At 44.8% G+C, this 18,460-nt stretch overlaps 1 protein-coding gene across 6 annotated transcripts in view; it reads right to left on the reverse strand.

Annotated features, from left to right (window-relative positions):
- The window catches only part of MYO1C (myosin IC), a 236,580-nt gene that overhangs the window by 83,864 nt on the left and 134,256 nt on the right, over nt 1-18,460 (reverse strand). For all 6 annotated transcript variants that reach the window (XM_068270286.1, XM_068270282.1, XM_068270280.1 and 3 more), the window contains exons 4-6: nt 13,470-13,668; nt 12,853-12,933; nt 8,520-8,699 (exon numbers count right to left, since the gene is read on the reverse strand). In XM_068270286.1, the coding sequence (XP_068126387.1) occupies nt 8,520-8,699; nt 12,853-12,933; nt 13,470-13,668 (460 nt within the window). The remainder of the gene's footprint in view (nt 1-8,519; nt 8,700-12,852; nt 12,934-13,469; nt 13,669-18,460) is intronic.

Below are 18,460 nucleotides of genomic sequence, written 5' to 3' on the forward strand. Positions count from 1 at the left end.
GCTGGAGAGATTGCTAAAGGAGTTTGTTGAGATGCCCCACTAATCTGGAGGAGGGGTGAAGGATTGAGAAGGCAGTCTGCAGGTGTGCTCAGCATTGCCAAGGTGTAATAAAAAGCTGATATTTTGAAAGCAGTTGTCAGCTGCTTTCAATAGGTACTGGAAACTGACATGGAGAGTAATGGCAAGAGGTGCACTTGGCAGTTATGCGGAAGGAGAATTAAATTAATAATTTTCTTGATGATGGGTTTTCGTAAAAAGCCTATGCAGAGCAATAAACGGTAAATTCAATTGGCTGTACTGGTGAATGCATTGCGATTACTGCTGTCTGGTAACAATAGGATCGATCACAACAGGCCGTCTGCATGTTGGGTTGATGTGGCTCTGTAAAATGTATCAGCTATAGCAGGCATGGGCAAACTTGGCCCTCCAGCTGTTAAGGAACTACAAGTCCCACAATGCATTGCAGGAGTCTGACAGCCACAGTCATGACTCATAAAGGCAAATGCATTGTGGGACTTGTAGTTCCGTAACAGCTGGAGGGCCGAGTTGGCGCATGGCTGAGCTATAGGCTCACAATACACCAGCAGTTCTGGATGGGTTCCTGGCTTCAGCGGCAGAGAGATAATTTGCATATTCAGCAGTGATGCATCATGAGAAACCACAGATGCTCACTTAAAAGCTGAAATATAGCAAATACCTTCTGCTTTAAAAAGGCTACTTACTCCGAGCATTACTTTTAAAGCGGGATTGTCACCATAAAAATCTAATTTCAACAGCAACTGGTCTGAGTGTATTACCGTATTTTTCGGACTATAAGACGCTCCTGACCATAAGACGCACCTAGGTTTAGAGGACAAAAACCAGGGGAAGAAAATATATACTAAACCTGGTGCATCCATGGTGTAGGGGAAACGTGTGGATTATGCCTCCTTTGTACCTCATGCCCCCTTGTACCTCTTGTGTCTCCCTGTGTCCTCCTCTGTCCCCCTTGTGTCCTTTGTGTCCTCCTATGTCCTCCTCTATGCCCCTTTGTGTCCCCCTTGTGTCCTCCTCTATGCCCCTTTGTGTCCTCCTTGTGTCCTCCTCTATGCCCCTTTGTGTCTCCCTTTGTCCTCCGTTTGCCCCCCGTGTCCTCCTCTGCATGGGCACAGAACAGGGAGTCCCCGACATTGCGGTGGGTTGGAGGTTCATATTGGCAGGCGTTCACAAGTCAGGAACTCCCTGCATTTGGACTATAAGACGCAGTGACTTTTTGCTGCCACTTTTGGGGGAGAAAAAGTGAGTCTTATAGTCCAAAAAATACAGTAAGTGATAAAGGTGGTAATCCTGCATTCAAAACTTGCAAAACTTTTTTTGCCGTTATGATTTGGAGTTATCACATACTTAAAGTGAACCTCCGGACTAAAAATCTACTCAGCAGCACTGAAAAGGCTTGGTAAAAACAAAACAGAGGACACCAAGAGCCCAATAGTGCAATATTGTCTGGTAAGCTCAATATATAATGTAATGTCAAAGGTTCTTATACTCACAAAGGTGGGTTACTATCAGGTAACCACTTGACAGGCAGGTGGGGAGTATTAGTACATGACCCCACTCAGGTATAAAAGGCGCTCTCTGTAGATAGGAAAATGGGAAAAGAACCCCTCCACCAGGGGTGGACTTAATCGTGTTGTAATATGTACGAACAGAGGCGCCAAGCAGAGTAAAACAATGTTCTAAAAATGATAAAAAGAGGGAAGTCGAGGTGGACTTACCTCCCTCTGGTAGTGGACATATACTCAAATGCAGAGTAAAAAATATACAATTTATTCACAGCTCCATAAAATCGCAACGCGTTTCGCGGTCAACAATTCCACTTCATCAGGCAGTACAGGAGCATAGCGGCGCTCACACGCTTTATGGACCTGAACCAGTTTTATATGCTCCTGTACTGTCTGATGAAGCGGGATTGTTGACCGCGAAACGCATTGCGATTTTATGGAGCTGTGAATAAATTGTATATTTTTTACTCTGCATTTGAGTATATGTCCACTACCAGAGAGAGGTAAGTCCACCTCGACTTCCCTCTTTTTATCATTTTTAGAACATTGTTTTACTCTGCTTGGCACCTCTGTTCGTACATATTACAGCATGAAAAGGCTTGGTGTTTCTTTAACAGTTTCACAGCATCAGAACTTTGTTTCTCTTATACAAGCCTCATTTTTAGCTGCACAGAAGAAAACTACCCGGGCTTTTTTCCCCTGATGCTGTGCAAAGCATGATGGGATTTCTGATTGTGTTGTTCTCGTTCTGCTGTTTTGGTGCAATTTTTTTTTTTTTTACATTTTGAATTTGACATTCGAAGCCTAGTGTGTGCAGCTGGGAGGGGTGATCAGGACACAGGACAGTTGGAACTGTAAAAGATGGCTGCCCCCATGAATCACAAACATTTGCCTGTTCTTTTAAAACAGGGTGGGAAAGAGTTTATATTACCTATCTATTCTAATTAACATAACTAATGTAACTTGATGACAGTATGTTTGTTTAGGCTCCTTTAAGGAGCACTGGCCTTTAGTATTCAGTGCCACACAGTTGCATGCTGGGGGTTCTTTTCATCTATAATATATTCCTCCTATTATTCCCCTGCTTAGCTGCCTATCTGAAACACGATTCCCTGCTCACTTGTTTTTACAAGCAAGGCTGAGGTGACTCAGCGATTGGGGGAGAAAAGAAAAAAAGTAAAGGGCAGAAATGACATCAGGATTTAGCCCAAACTGTGGGCAAAACATATGGTTCCCACCAGGAACAGAATTCTCTTTAATTACTATATAACATTCACTGAAATCAAAACGTGGACAGTACAATACTTGTGAGATATATATATGTGTATATATATATATATATATATATATATATATATATATATATATATATATATATATATATATATATATATATATATATATATATATATATATATAGATGAGTTTTTTCTTTCTTGGCATAGTATAGCTAATCCTACTGCTTTAAGAAAGAAGGCTTTTTGGTCTCTTAGTTCCCTATACTTTGCTAGCGGTTCTGAGTCACCCCATGGTAACAGAAGAGGAGATACTTTTGTTGTACAGTTGGCAGCACAATAACAGGATGAGGTAATGCATAACACTGCAGTTGGATTCATAAACGTTTCCTCACTGCTCAGAAATCGCACCCCTTCACCACCTCTTAGACGAGTATGACTGATAAACTTTTCTGCAACATACAGTACGGTTTATAAATCTGTTGAAGATGGTTGTAATCACAAAAAGATCAAGCAAGGAGCATCTTTGCTGCGGTACATGTGTACGTTTTCGGCCACACGTAACATTTTGTAATTCGTAAGCTGCGTATTACACAGACAGTATTAACCACTTGCCGACCGCCTTAAGCCGATGGGCGGCGGCAAGGGCTAGGTCCAAACGACTGCAATACGCCCATCGGCGGTGGCGGCGGGCGTGGTTATGCGGCGATCGCGTCATTCGTGACGCGATCAGCCGCCGGCGACAGGCTCCGCCCCCTCACGCTGTAACCCACCGGCGGGTTACTAGCACCCGGATCGCCGCATGTAATAGGTATAATAGGCTTTGTAATGTATACAAAGCCTATTATAAAGGCTGCCTCCTGCCCTGGTGGTCCCAGTGTCCGAGGGACCACCAGGGCAGGCTGCAGCCACCCTAGTCTGCACCCAAGCACACTGATCTTCCCCCCCCCCCTGATCGCCCACAGCACCCCTCAGACCCCCCCTCTGCCCACCCCCCAGACCACTGTTTTCACCCAATCACCCCCCTAGACACCCATCAATCACTCCCTGTCACTATCTGTCAACGCTATTTTTTTTTAACCCTAAACTGCCCCCTGCTCCCTCCTGATCAGCCCCCACCCCTCAGATTCTCCCCAGACCCCCCCCCCCCCCCCAGTGTACTGTATGCCTCTATCCCCCCTGTAATAACCCACTGATCACCCGTCAATCACCTGTCAATCATTCATCAATCACCCCCTGTCACTGCCACCCATCAATCAGCCCCGAATCCGACGTCAGATCACCTCCCAAGTGCATTGTTTACATCTATTCTCTCCTCTAAACACCCACTAATTACCCATCAATCACACCCTATCATCACCTGTCACTGTTACCCATCAGATTAGACCCTAATCTGCCCCTTGCGGGCACCCAATCACCCGCCCACACGCTCAGATTGCCCTCAGCCCCCCTTATCAATTCGCCAGTGCATTATTTACATCTGTTCTTCCCTGTAATAACCCACTGATCACCTGTCAATCACCCATCAATCACCCCCTGTCACTGCCACCCATCAATCACCCCCTGTCACTGCCACCCATCAATCACCCCCTGTCACTGCCACCCATCAATCACCCCGTCACTGCCACCCATCAATCAGCTCCTAACCTGCCCCTTGCGGGCAATCTGATCACCCACCCACACCATCAGATTGCCTGCAGACCCGCCGTCAGATCACCTCCTAAGTGCATGGTTTACATCTGTTCCCTCCTCTAAACAACCACTAATTACCCATCAATCACCCATCAATCACCCCCTATCACCCCCTGTCACTGCTACCCATCAGATTAGACCCCTATCTGCACCTAGGGCACCCAATCACCCACCCACACCCTCAGAACAACCCCAGACCTCCCCCCCCTGTGTACATCTATTCTCCCCTGTAATCACCCGTCATTCACCACCTGTCACTGCCACTTATCAGACCCTAACCTGCCTCTTACGGCCATCTGATCACCCTCCCACACCATCAGATTGCCCCAGACCTACCCTCAGATCACCTCCAAAGTGAATTGTTTACATCTGTTCTGCCATCTAATCACCCACTGATCACCCATCAATCAGCCCCTTGTCACTGCTACCAATCAGATTAGACCCCTATCTGCCCCTAGGGCACCCAATCACCCGCCCACACCCTCAGACCCCAGCCCTGATCACCTCGCCAGTGCATTGCTTGCATCTATTTCTCCCTCTAATCACACCTGGAGACACCCATCAATCCCTTCCTGTCACCCCCTAGCACACCTACCCATCAGATCAGGCCCTAATTTGCCCCGTGTGGGCTCCTGATCACTCGGCCAAACCCTCAGATCCCCCTCAGACCCCCTTCCGATCACCTCCCGAGTGCATTGATTGCATCTATTTTCCCCTCTAACCACCCCCTGAGACACCCATCAATCACCTCCTGTCACCCCCCTAGCACTCCTATCCATCAGATCAGGCCCAATACAACCTGTCATCTAAGAGGCCACCCTGCTTATGACCGATTCCACAAAATTTGCCCCCTCATAGACCACCTGTCATCAAAATTTGCAGATGCTTATACCCCTGAACAGTCATTTTGAGACATTTGGTTTCCAGACTACTCACGGTTTTGGGCCTGTAAAAATGCCAGGGCAGTATAGGAACCCCACAAGTGACCCCATTTAAGAAAAAAAAACACCTCAAGGTATTCTGTTAGGTGTATGACGAGTTCATAGAAGATCTTATTTTTTGTCAAAAGTTAGCGGAAATTGATTTTTATTGTTTTTTTCACAAAGTGTCATTTTTCACTAACTTGTGACAAAAAATAAAATCTTCTATGAACTCACCATACACCTAACAGAATACCTTGGGGTGTCTTCTTTCTAAAATGGGGTCACTTGTGGGGTACCTATACTGCCCTGGCATTTTAGGGGCCCTAAACCGTGAGGAGTAGTCTCCGTGGGGAGTTCAATGCCTCAAAATGACCTGTGAATAGGACGTTGGGCCCCTTAGCGCACCTAGGCTGCAAAAAAGTGTCACATGTGGTATCGCCGTACTCAGGAGAAGTAGTATAATGTGTTTTGTGGTGTATTTTTACACATACCCATGCTGGGTGGGAGAAATCTCTCTGTAAATGGACAATTGTGTGTAAAAAAAAAAATATAAAATATGATATTTCTCCCACCCAGCATGGGTATGTGTAAAAATACACCACAAAACACATTATACTACTTCTCCTGAGTACGGCGGTACCACATGTGTGGCACTTTTTTGCACCCTAAGTGCGCTAAGGGGCCCAAAGTCCAATGAATTTCACAGGTCATTTTGCGACATTTGGTTTCAAGACTACTCCTCACGGTTTAGGGCCCCTAAAATGCCAGGGCAGTATAGGAACCCCACAAATGACACCATTTTAGAAAGAAGACACCCCAAGGTATTCTGTTAGGAGTATGGGGAGTTCATAGATTTTTTTTTGTCACAAGTTAGCGGAAATTGATTTTAATTGTTTTTTTTTCACAAACTTGTGACAAAAAAAAAAATCTATGAACTCACCATACCACCATACCATACCGCCGTACTCAGGAGAAGTAGTAGAATGTGTTTTGTGGTGTATTTTTACACATACCCATGCTGGGTGGGAGAAATATCTTATATATTTTTTTTTTTACACACAGTTGTCCATTTACAGAGAGATTTCTCCCACCCAGCATAGGTATGTGTAAACATAATGTGTTTTGGGGTGTATTTTTACACATACCCATGCTGAGTGGGAGAAATCAAAAAATTGTCATTTACAGAGATATTTCTCCCACCCAGCATGGGTATGTGTAAAAATACACCCCAAAACACATTATACTACGTCTCCTGAGTACGGCAATACCACATGTGTGGCACTTTTTTGCAGCCTAACTGCGCTAAGGGGCCCAAAGTCCAATGAGCATCTTTAGGCTTTACAGGGGTGCTTACAATTAGGCACCCCCCAAAATGCCAGGACAGTGAACACCCCACAAATGACCCCATTTTGGAAAGTAGACACTTCAAGGTATTCAGAGAGGAGCATAATGAGTCTGTTGCAGATTTCATTTTTTTTTTTTTGTCGCAAGTTAGAAGAAATGGAAAAAAATTTTTTTTGTCACAAAGTGTCATTTTCCGCTAACTTGTGACAAAAAATAAATTCTTCTATGAACTCACCATGCCTCTCAGTGAATACTTTGGGATGTCTTCTTTCCAAAATGGGGTCATTTGGGGGGTATTTATACTATCCTGGAATTTTAGCACCTCATGAAACATGACAGGGGGTCAGAAAAGTCAGAGATGCTTCATAATAATAACTTTTGGCACCATAGTTTGTAAACGCTATAACTTTTACCCAATCTAATAAATATACACTGAATGTTTTTTTGTTTTTTTTTTTATCAAAGACAAGTATCAGAATAACTTTCAAATGTATAGGAAATTTTACTTTATTTGAAAAATGTCAGCACAGAAAGTTAAAAAAGTAATTTTTTGACAAAATTCATGTCTTTTTTGATGAATATAATAAAAAGTAAAACTCGCAGCAGCAATCAAATAGCACCAAGAAAAGGAGGTAAAATTCATTTAGGTGGTAGGTTGTATGACCGAGCAATAAACCATGAAAGCTGCAGTGGTCTGAATGGAGAAAAAGGCTCTGGTCCTTAAGGGGCGAAAAGACTGTGGTCCTCAAGTGGTTAAAGCAAACCTGAAGTAAAAGGAAAAGAGGCTACAATCTTTATTCCTGATAAAAAATGTCAGCTGCCTGGCTGTCATGCTGAGCTTTGAAGAGTACCAGAGCTCTAAGATTAAAAAGATTTTATACATACCTGGGGCCTCCTCCAGCCCCATCCGCTCCGATCGCTCCCATGCCACCGTCCTCCACTGCCCGCAGCTTTGGGAACCGGGTCCTGTCACTTACGTCAGTCAGAGCCAGTCTGGCGTAAGAGAAGTGCACCCTTTACGTATCTTTTCCTGCATAGCTGGCCACGACTGATGTCAGTGACGGGACTCGGTTCCCAAAGCTGCGGGCAGCGGAGGACGGTGGCGTGGGAGCGATCGGAGCGGATAGGGCTGAAGGGGAACTCTGAGTCCCTTTAAGCTTTAGTTGTTTTTGAGTCACACACCCGCAACAAGCATGCAGCCAGTAGAGTAAGAGAAGTGTCAGAGCATCTGATCTGCATGCTCATTCTGGGTCAGTGACAAAGTACTAGAGACAGAGCATCAGTGCACAAGTCGGGCAACTGGCATTGTCTATTAGTGAATGAGGATGGCATTCTCCATATTCCTCGAACTTCTGGATTCCTTTAAAGGCCATCTTCAGGCACAAGTCTATAAAAAAACCTCTAATAGCTCAATAGCCAGCTAAAAATTTTTGATCAGGAGTAGTTAGAATGAGGGAGAGTTTTGCAGTGTGTGGGTAGTGTTGCTGCTTGTACTAAAGCTGTTCAGACTGCAAGGCAGCATGCACAGTCTAACTCCGAGAAGACTCCTGTCTATAGCACTGACAGTCTGTGGTGCAGGAAGAGCCCAGTGCCTGTGATCCTGATCAGGTATTTGAAAAGTGAATTAATGGACATGAGCTAATTAAGTAGTTAATCAATACAGAACAAGTTCTAGCACAAAAAATTTAGAAAAACATCTACGTGTGGAGTTGGGCTTTAGAATAGTCTTGTAATGACAGTCTTAATAATGCGAGCAGAGATATAAACAAACATGAATGCCTCACCTTGATCAGGTACTGGTAGTTTTGGGCATTTTTGTCCAGGCCCAGCCTGCGCAGCAGATCCTCTTCACCACCCTCGAGAAGCTGGTAGAATATATGGAAGTTTCTTTCTCCATGGTTCTGATGTACCACACGGGACTTTTCCAAGAGATAGTTGAGAATGTGTCCACCCACCGGCGCCCCCTTAAAAAAAAACAAAAAAAAAAACGAACAAGAGTCAGCCAATCAGAGACTAAAGAAAGGAAAATACAGAAAGGTCCTTATAGGACTGCTGAATTGTTCAGATAGAATCAGGTAGCTAGCTTTAAATGTATGGGCACTGGCAGGCAATTATGGAGGCATAGATTTTATAGATGTGCCTGTTTAAAATGGGACAGGATAGCGGTCGTAGAATATCAGTAAATTTACCGATATACTACTACTTCATCCATATAGTAAAATATTGGTAATATTTACTGATGCGTTACTGTGATCTAATTTCTCCCTCTTCTCACACAGGATCCTGCTCTGTTGGTAACCAACACAACACTTATGTCCCCCCCCCCCCCCCTCCTGGTGGTGCCTAACCCATAGCCCTCTCTGGAGGACAACTAACCTTAGTCTCCCACACCTAACCATTGTTAGCGCCCCCCCCCCCCCCCCTTCATGTATGTGTCTAATTTGCTTCCGCTATTTGTAGCCCCAATTCGCATAGCAGACACCCTTTTAAACAGGACACAGTCTGTGCGATCTTCAACTAGTCCAACTATAGAAGCCCACAGCCAACAGGTATCTTATTGACCTGATGTATTGTTTTCAGGCAGATTCTACAGTTTTTCAAAGATAAGCTTCACACCAGGCATATCTTTCTGCTCTTCTGTGTCATAGCTTAAAAGGTGGCCATACACTTGTAGAGATCAGATAGATAGCCGTCAGATCAAATATAATCTGTTCTGTGCCACACACTAGGAACAGATTTTTAGTAAGATTTCAGCGTGAATTGGCCAATCCACAGCACCGATTTCTTGCAGATTCAGCGTGTGCCTAAACAGCAGTCTGTGGTTTACCCAATATGTGCAACGAAAGCAGCTTTTTACAGTTTCCGTGTCACTTCCAAGTAAAAATGAGTTATTTGATCCATCCAATACCTTTCTACATGAATGCACTATGAGGATCTGGCTTCTATTTAAGCAGTGGTAAGAATGGTGTGCAGAGCAGCTGTGGCTAAACTATGACACCTATGGTCTCTGAGGCAACATAACGATCAGCTACAGCTTTGCTCCATCTGTGCCAGAAGACGCTCATAAACAGAGGCCACATGCGCGCTCCACAGTTTATAGAGAGCTTTTGTATTTGTTCACAGGTGTTTTGGTTTACTGAATTGTCTCTGAACTGCAAAATCCTCTTCATTTCTGGCCTCAAGAGTTTTCTATGTAGCTCGTACACAGAGGAAAGTTCAAGGGAAAGTTTTACCTTTCTTGATGTTATAGTATTTTGACATCTGCTCCAAACATTAGCGTGTGTGTATTATAATTTACAGTCAGCTGCTTGAGCGTTCCAAAGAGGAGCAAGAGGATTATCAAGATCATTTAGCTTTTGTGAAATCAACATTACACCACATTGTACACAGATACATGCTCAGTCAGGCCATTCACATGGGAGGCTTAACTGCATGCTTGGCAGGCAGTTCAGCCTTCCATCTGCTTGTCATCTAGCGCCTTCCAGTTGCAAACTAATGCTGCATTTGTAACCACATGCATGTCAGCAATTGACATACAGAGCAGGTTACCTGGCAGCAAGAAGGCACATGTGTTTGAGCAGGTCTGCCCCCAGCTGGTACATAGAAGCAGCTGACAGGAGGTGAATACTTCGCCTTCAGCCTCCTGCATGAAAGGGGCACACCATTCTAACACCAAGCACCTCTTCACACCAGTAGAGCAGTCCTACCATTGTGCACTGTTTTTTCCATGCTGCTGCTCACACTGTCTCCACTCATCAGTTTTTCTGTGCGTCAGTTTTTCTGCATGAGTTGTCTGGCAGTTTTGCATTGCTCTCAATTGCTTTTCTGTATGTGAAAAACTCATGCAAGTGTGAACTAGCCCAGATTAACATCAGTTGCAGTTTTCCTGTGCAGAAAATGCACTGAAAAAAAACTGACGAGCGCTCTTTCACACTAGGCAACTTGGCCAGCAATGATTACATTTGTAGATTATCTCAACAGTACGAACTTGTGCTACTTTCTGAACTGAATTTTTATTTTCTTTTACACACGGGATACTTTCAGATGTTCTTTTATGTATCTAAGGATAGGTGCTTATATTTAAATTTAGGAAGTTTAAGCCCACTTTAAAAAGGAGCTGTTAGGTATAAGGTCTCAGAGAAAATAAACACATATATCAGTAGCTAAAGATTGGCTGTACTTACATTACATATGCATTTCACTGTCCATGTTTGTACTTCACATAATTTTTATATAGTATTTGCAGAGAATGATGCTCCTGACAGCTCATGGCAGGTTCCATGTTTGTCTGTCTCCTATGAAGCCAAATGTGTCGTCATGTCCTGCCTGCTTCCTGATTCCACTCTCACAAACGCTGGTAATGAATAACACTACTGTGCAGTGAATATTAATTAGCCATGTGGCTAGGAACAATAGCGGACTCCTGCAGTGTACTCTGCCCGAGATTTATTAGTGCTGTGAGCTAGACTGTTACATGCTGTTGAAACTTGAGCCTCACTAGCAGCCAGGGGAGGGCCCCAGAATGCTTTGCAGTATCTGTTATTCGGCTTGCGTCCTCCTTAGGAGCCTGGGAATACGGAGCCTTGCTGTCAGCAAACATCTAAAGTAAGAGAGATTTTTAACTGCCGTATTGCCTTTTTGGCTTCCTTCCAAACTGTTTAACACAGGAGAATAGAGGTTTAAATTAGCTTTTGCAGCCTGACAGTTACTCTTTAAAGTAATATGCCACCACTCACACCACTATTTGTGCCTTTAGGCACTTGCCCAATGTGCTCACTGATAAATTTAACTATAACTGATTGGATAAGTTGGGATCAACAGAACACTAGAAGATTAAGGCCCCCTGCACACTGCCAATCCGATTTGCGATTCAGATTTTCCCTGGATGCTATCTAAAGAAAGACGCAGAAAAAACTCAGCATGCAGTGCCGATTAAAAATCGGAAATTGGAATCGCATGTAGTGTGCAAGAGGCCTAAAGGCGTTTAAATCTGCCACTATTATCAGCATGTGTATGAAATTCCATTTACACACGACTGTTTATCATGTAGTCTACATCCTGACCCTGCGTTGCAAGCATTCCAATATAATCATAAATGTTTCTGCTGTAATCTTTCCTCAGTCAGCCAGGCTTCTTTCTGGTACATTTTCGGGAAGAGGGAAGCTAGTTATCTCCCCTCCCACATTCCTGCTCTTCACTGATTGGCTGAGGGCAGTTCAGTGTGACCTGAGGCTATGAAGGGAAATACATTTCACCCCTCAGCAGAAGCTGCTGAAATACAATCTATTCTATGCTACACAGCAAGCTAGATATGACTAGTTATAACTAGATATAACTGAGTGCAGTTCCTACAGAGCTCAGTGGGAAGGAGGGCTGACAATGCATACACTATTTCAAGCAGGAGGTAAAAAAATGTATGGGAGGAAAGGACATCAGGATTGGCTTCAGTTAGAGGCAGTAAAGATGGAAAATGCCTGGAACAGTTTTCTCTTTATTTAGTATTTAAAAAGTCACTGATATCAACAAGTGGACAGTACAATGCATGACTTATTTAAAGAGACACTGAAGTGAGAATAATTCTCGCTTCAGAGCTCATAGTTAGCAGGGGCACGCTATCCCGCGGCTAAACGGGGGTCCCTTCACCCCCAACCCCCCCGCAAAATCATTTTCTGCTTCTAGAGGCAGGGCTAACGGCTGCAGCCCTGCCTCTAGTCGCGTCTATCAGCGGCGCATCGCCGCCTCTCCCCCGCCCCTCTCAGCGAAGGAAGACAGAGGGGCGGGGAGAGGCGGAGATACGCGCTGACAGACGCACGTTGGGCAGGTCTGCCGCGGTTAGCCCTGCCTCAATCCGGAAGAGATCCCCGGCTGCACGGAGGGGATTTCGGGGGGTAAGGGACCCCCGTTTAGCCGGCACACATGCCCCTGCTAACTATGAGCTCTGAAGAGTGTGTGTGTGTGTGTGTGTGTGTGTGTGTGTGTGTGTGTGTGTGTGTGTGTGTGTGTGTGTATATATATATAAATACATATATACACACACACATTATATGTTAAAATAATCTAAAGGTCCCATGTAACCATCTGTTGAAATCAACAAGTGATTCTTCAATTACTACCAACCTTATAATCAAACTGCACATCCATATACTTCCCAAATCGACTGGAATTATCGTTACGCAAGGTCTTTGCATTGCCGAAAGCCTGAAAAGAAAATCAGATTATATTATTCAACAGCCACCTTAATGCTGGGAATACACGATGCGTTTTTGCGTTCGTTTTTGCCGTCGTTTTCGCTTTCGATCGATTCTACTCTCGATTCACTGCTCGATTCCCCTCTCGATTCCTTATCTTTTCTTATCAATTACATTCACTTGAATGAGGAGAATCGAAACGAAAGTAGAATCGACCAGATCCAACAGGTTGGAATTTATCTATCGAACCCATCTATCTAAAGTAAAAACTTAACGTGTATTCCCAGCATAACAGACAGCTATTAGATATGAAACTAACATACAGGACAATAAAAGGCATATTTTGCTGATGCATGGATTGTTGTAAAAATGTTATCAAGTCACAAGATCTTCAAATAGGAGGGAACGCCGAACGACATGCTGTGTCGTCATGGTAATGGGAACATATTTACAGGCAGCCACACCCTTCAATCGCACCTGAAAAATGAAGCAGCTTGCTCTTTATTACTTATCAGGAAGTTTGCTTTGCTTATCCCTTTCTCTCACCTCCAAGACGGGATTGGACTGCAGCAGCCTGTCCTTCACAGTTTCCACTTGATCACTTGCGGGACACGTCACAGCATAGTACTGGAGAACCTTCTTACTGGCCTCTGTCTTCCCAGAGCCGCTTTCACCAGATATAAGGATGCATTGGTCTTTCCTCTCCGTGCGCAGCGAGCGGTACGAGTTGTCTGCTATTGCATAGCTGGAAACCGAATAAGCAGAAAGTCATGATGCAACAACATATTCATTTTAAAGGCCCAACATATTTTGTATTAATAAAAAGATGGGATGATTTAAAGCCTCTGTCCTGGTAATTTGGCCACTCTACCTGCTCATTACTCATTCTACAAGCATTGCGGGATAAGATTTAAGGTGCCCATCAATGATTCTTGATTGTACAATTGTACCAATTCTATGTAGTATAAAGGTAAACTGAGTGAATATACGTTGAGTGCATACTTTGTAGAGTCCATCTTATTAACAACCTCGCCGATGTCAAAGCTGAAGGCAAACCTTCCATCCTACTGCTTTTTGTCCTCTCCTTGGCATTTGACACCTTGCCCATCCCCTTTCTCCTCCATAACCTGCCGTCCATGGGCATCCACGACCTAGCCCTGGCCTGGTGTTCCACCTACCTCTTCAATCTTTCAAGACCTGCTTCAACATCTCCTCCTTCACCCCCACCCCTCTTCTCCATTGTGTACCCCAGGGCTGTGTTCTTGGCCCCCTGCTGTTCTTACTGTACACCTCCACCATTGGCAAAGTCATCTTCTACCTGGGATTCAATTATTAGCTCTCCACTACCACCATGGACAAGGTCTCCTCCTACCTCTAAACTATTTCCTCCTGGATGTCCGCCAAATTCCTGAAGCTAAACTTGGACATAACGGAGCTCCTGATTCATGATATTTATGTCACTGTTTATAACGCGACCATCCACCCTATCTTCCAAGCCTGTTGCCTGGGTATCACCCTCTCCTCTCCTTTACAACCCACATCCAAAAATGTCACATGATTCTGCAACTTCCTCCTTCACAACATATCCAACATCCACCCCCTTCTGACCCTGGACACCACCAAACTTCTTATTCCTGCCCTTATTTCCCACCTCGACTACTAGAACTGCCTTCTGATCCATTCTTACTATTACTCAGTCTCCCCTCCACAGTTCCCCTCTGTAAATCCCTCCACTCTCAATCAGCTTCAGGATCACCTTCAAAATTCTGTTCCTCGCCTACAAATCTGTACTCAAGACCTGCCCGACCTACATTTCTGAACTCATCCACAGACATACACCTCGCCAATTCTCTTCTCCACCAACGACCTGCACTTGAACACCTCCCACATCTCCCACTGCCATACAAGACTGCAGGACTTCTCAAGAACTGCCTCCACTCTCTGTAACTGCCTTTCACCACCCATCAAGCTCTTCCCATCCTTCATCAACTTCAAACAAGCCCTCAAAATGCACCTCTTCAAGATCGTCTTCCTCCCTCACCCACAAACACAGCAGAGCACGGGCGGATGGATGTTGGGTCCAGTCCAGAATGACACAGAGGCACGTCATTGCGCACAGGACATGCCTCTGTGTCTTAAGATTTTATAAAGCCGCCTCGGGGGTCTCCAACAGTTAAACACCTAGAAAATGTTTTTATTCCACATAAACAGCTGATGCTCTGTGAAGTCCTCCACCTCCTAAGTCCTTGGGCTAGACTCCCTAACACCACACTGCTACTGCCTACTGAGTGTGCCCTAGTGACAGCAGCCCAAGCGCTTTAAGTCTGAGAAAAGTGTAATATAAAGGTTATTTGTCCTGTCCAGTCTTGCATAAACTGTAGGCAAAACAAAACCTACTACTCAGTATGTGCTTGATAGAAAGACCAGGGGAGTCTCCCTACTGAGCATCTATAACATGGACATACGTAGAGAATAATAGACAAATATTCTAACTCACAAAATGAAATCCTCAGTATTTTATTTGCAATAGTTACTATTTAATGACCTACAAAGGTCATACTATAATTCACAATTAGCTGCAGCTAAATCCCAGCTTAGTCATGTATGAGTGTTTATAGGTGGTAAATGGTTGGTGATGACACATTGTGTGTGCAGTGATGCAATGGCTATCTGAGCACACCTGAAAAGCAGAGAAGCAGAGGCTGAGCTGTGCACGTGGCTAGGCCATAAAGCAGGCAAGTAAAAAAAAAAAAAAAAAAAAAAAAGCTTTACTGGCACGACATATTTATACAGGCATTGCCAAAGCAAGGGGAATAGGGGGACATGAAAATGAGTGGTGTAGTGCTACAATGAGTTATCAGCCCATGGACATTTTTAGGTTTACAGTTCATTTATGCTCCTTTCAGACTGTGGCAATCACACTGGAAGCACGAGCACAATATCCACACAAAGAACCCCTTCAAGCAGAAGCCCTAGCGATGAGTCTGCTATTTGTACATTGCTTTCACCAAGCTGTGTGTACCAGTATGGGCCCGTTTCCACTACACACGGTGTGGTGCAGCTACATAGCCACATCGCGGCCGAACTGAAACCAATGCATGACAATGAAACAGTTTCCATTGTGTGCTGGTTATGCGGAGCAATCCGAGAATCTGCAGCGTGCTGCAAATTCTCGCACGGCCACATCCTTGTCCCGTCTCCTCAAGTGGAAAAGGTGATGGAACCAGATGGGGGGAATAAAAAAAAAATAATCAGCACGTGTATGTCCAGCTTATCAGTCAGATGAACCATGTGAAGAACTATATACTCTACAATTTTATCCTGTGCATCAGTACTCGAACCATATATACCGATTCATACAATTTATAGGCATGTTCTAGAAATTAGGATTTGCTACAAGTATTAGCACAGCTGACAGCACACAAAGAGGGGGGACACTGGAGGCACAGGGGGACAGGGGTGGCACAGAAGACACAAGGAAGCTAAAAGAGGCATACAGGTCAGAAGTTGAATAGATGGGGATACTGAAGACACAGTGGAGCTAAAAGAGGCATTGGGGGCTACTGGAGGCACAGAAGGGGACACTGTAAACGCAGGGGAACAAAGGGGGACACTGCAGGTGCAAGAGAACAGAGGTGGAAAAGCAGGACACAGTGGAGGCCCAGCTGGGACACTGAAAGGAACAGGGGACATAGTGGAAAAACAGAGAAGGCACAGTGGACAGAGGTGGAACAGTGTTCTTACAGATGGATTCAAGTTAAGAACGAACCTACAGTCCCCTATTTTGTTTGTGAAATGGGGACTAACTGTACAGAGTAAAAACGCTGCGGAAGAGGTCAGCACTAAATAAATTCTAAATAATACTAAAAATAATTTACAGGACTTAAAATCCAATGCATCTATTTTAAGAGATGACAGAAGAACATCGCTCCTCCTTTTGACAGATTAAATCATGGTAAAATGTTCACCGTCTTGCTGAGTAACTGACTGGAAAAGAAAATACTAAAATCTTCTTATGGGATAGTTCTAGGTTTAATATAGACACAAATTCCTGGTGCTTTAGGGCCTGCTGTAACCTAGCAACAGAAAAACAGTGCAGAAACACTAGTGAAAAATAACCCATGAAAAAAATCATGGTATGAAAATAATAGACAAAACTCGGAAAGTAAAGAGGGGGAATTTTCCAGGCTTTCGTTATTGGACAGCAAATAGCAGCCTGCAACAGGGAGGAAAAATACCTCGTCTAAGACTATTGGATCCACATATAGGACAATTCTGTTTTAGCAGCTAAAATCACTACTTGAGGGCAAATCTGTACAATGACTTCACTCTGTAAATTTACGGTTATAACACTACATGCAGATTATTCATTTTCTACAAGATGGTATGAGAGATCTCCAGTTTGGTTATTATTGTTCATGTAACTCTTGGACTATCTCACAAATAATGGATTAAATTCAGTTTTTGAACTGTATTTCTTTAGGTTTCTTTGCGCTTAAACACAAGTCACTTTCGACTTTCACAGTTACAAGTGTTTGGAGTCGCACACACTATTACTGTCACCTAAACTGATCATTCCTGGTTGTTTGAAGGGTCCCTGAGCAGAAGCTATGGGTATGCATACAAGTATACAAAGGGCTATTTAGTAAAGAGGGGACCACTCACGAGCCCCTTCACTAAGTGCTGCTTCTCTCCGGGTGGCCGCTATAAAATTACATTGAAACTAGCGACTCTGAACTAAAGCCATTTTGTGCTATGGAACAGGAAGCCTGCGGGTCCTCTCTGCGAATGTGCTGTGCTATGGAACAGGAAGCCCTCTCTGCGAATGTGCTGTGCTATGGAACAGGAAGCCCTCTCTGCGAATGTGCTGTGCTATGGAACAGGAAGCCTGCGGGTCCTCTCTGCGCATGTGCTGTGCTATGGAACAGGAAGCCTGCGGGTCCTCTCTGCGCATGCGCTATGGAACAAGAAGTCTGCGGGTCCTCTATGCGCATGTGCTGTGGTATGGAACAGGAAGCCTGCAGGTCCTCTGCGCATGCGCTATGGAACAGGAAGCCTGCGGGTCCTCTCTGCGCATGCGCTGTGCTATGGAACAGGAAGCCTGCGGGTCCTCTCTGCGCATGCGCTGTGCTATGGAACAGAAAAGCCTGTGGGTCCTCTCTGCGCATGCTTTGTGCTATGGAACAGGAAGCCTGCGGGTCCTCTCTGCGCATGCGCTGTGCTATGGAACAGGAAGCCTGCGGGTCCTCTCTGCGCATGCGCTGTGCTATGGAACAGGAAGCCTGCGGGTCCTCTCTGCGCATGCGCTGTGCTATGGAACAGGAAGCCTGCGGGTCCTCTCTGCGCATGCGCTGTGCTATGGAACAGGAAGCCTGCGGGTCCTCTCTGCGCATGCGCTGTGCTATGGAACAGGAAGCCTGCGGGCCCTCTCTGCGCATGCGCTGTGCTATGGAACAGGAAGCCTGCGGGCCCTCTCTGCGCATGCGCTGTGCTATGGAACAGGAAGCCTGCGGGCCCTCTCTGTGAATGTGGAGACT

This window comes from Hyperolius riggenbachi, chromosome 2, assembly GCF_040937935.1.
Source record: "Hyperolius riggenbachi isolate aHypRig1 chromosome 2, aHypRig1.pri, whole genome shotgun sequence".
Classification (NCBI taxonomy): Eukaryota; Metazoa; Chordata; class Amphibia; order Anura; family Hyperoliidae; genus Hyperolius; species Hyperolius riggenbachi.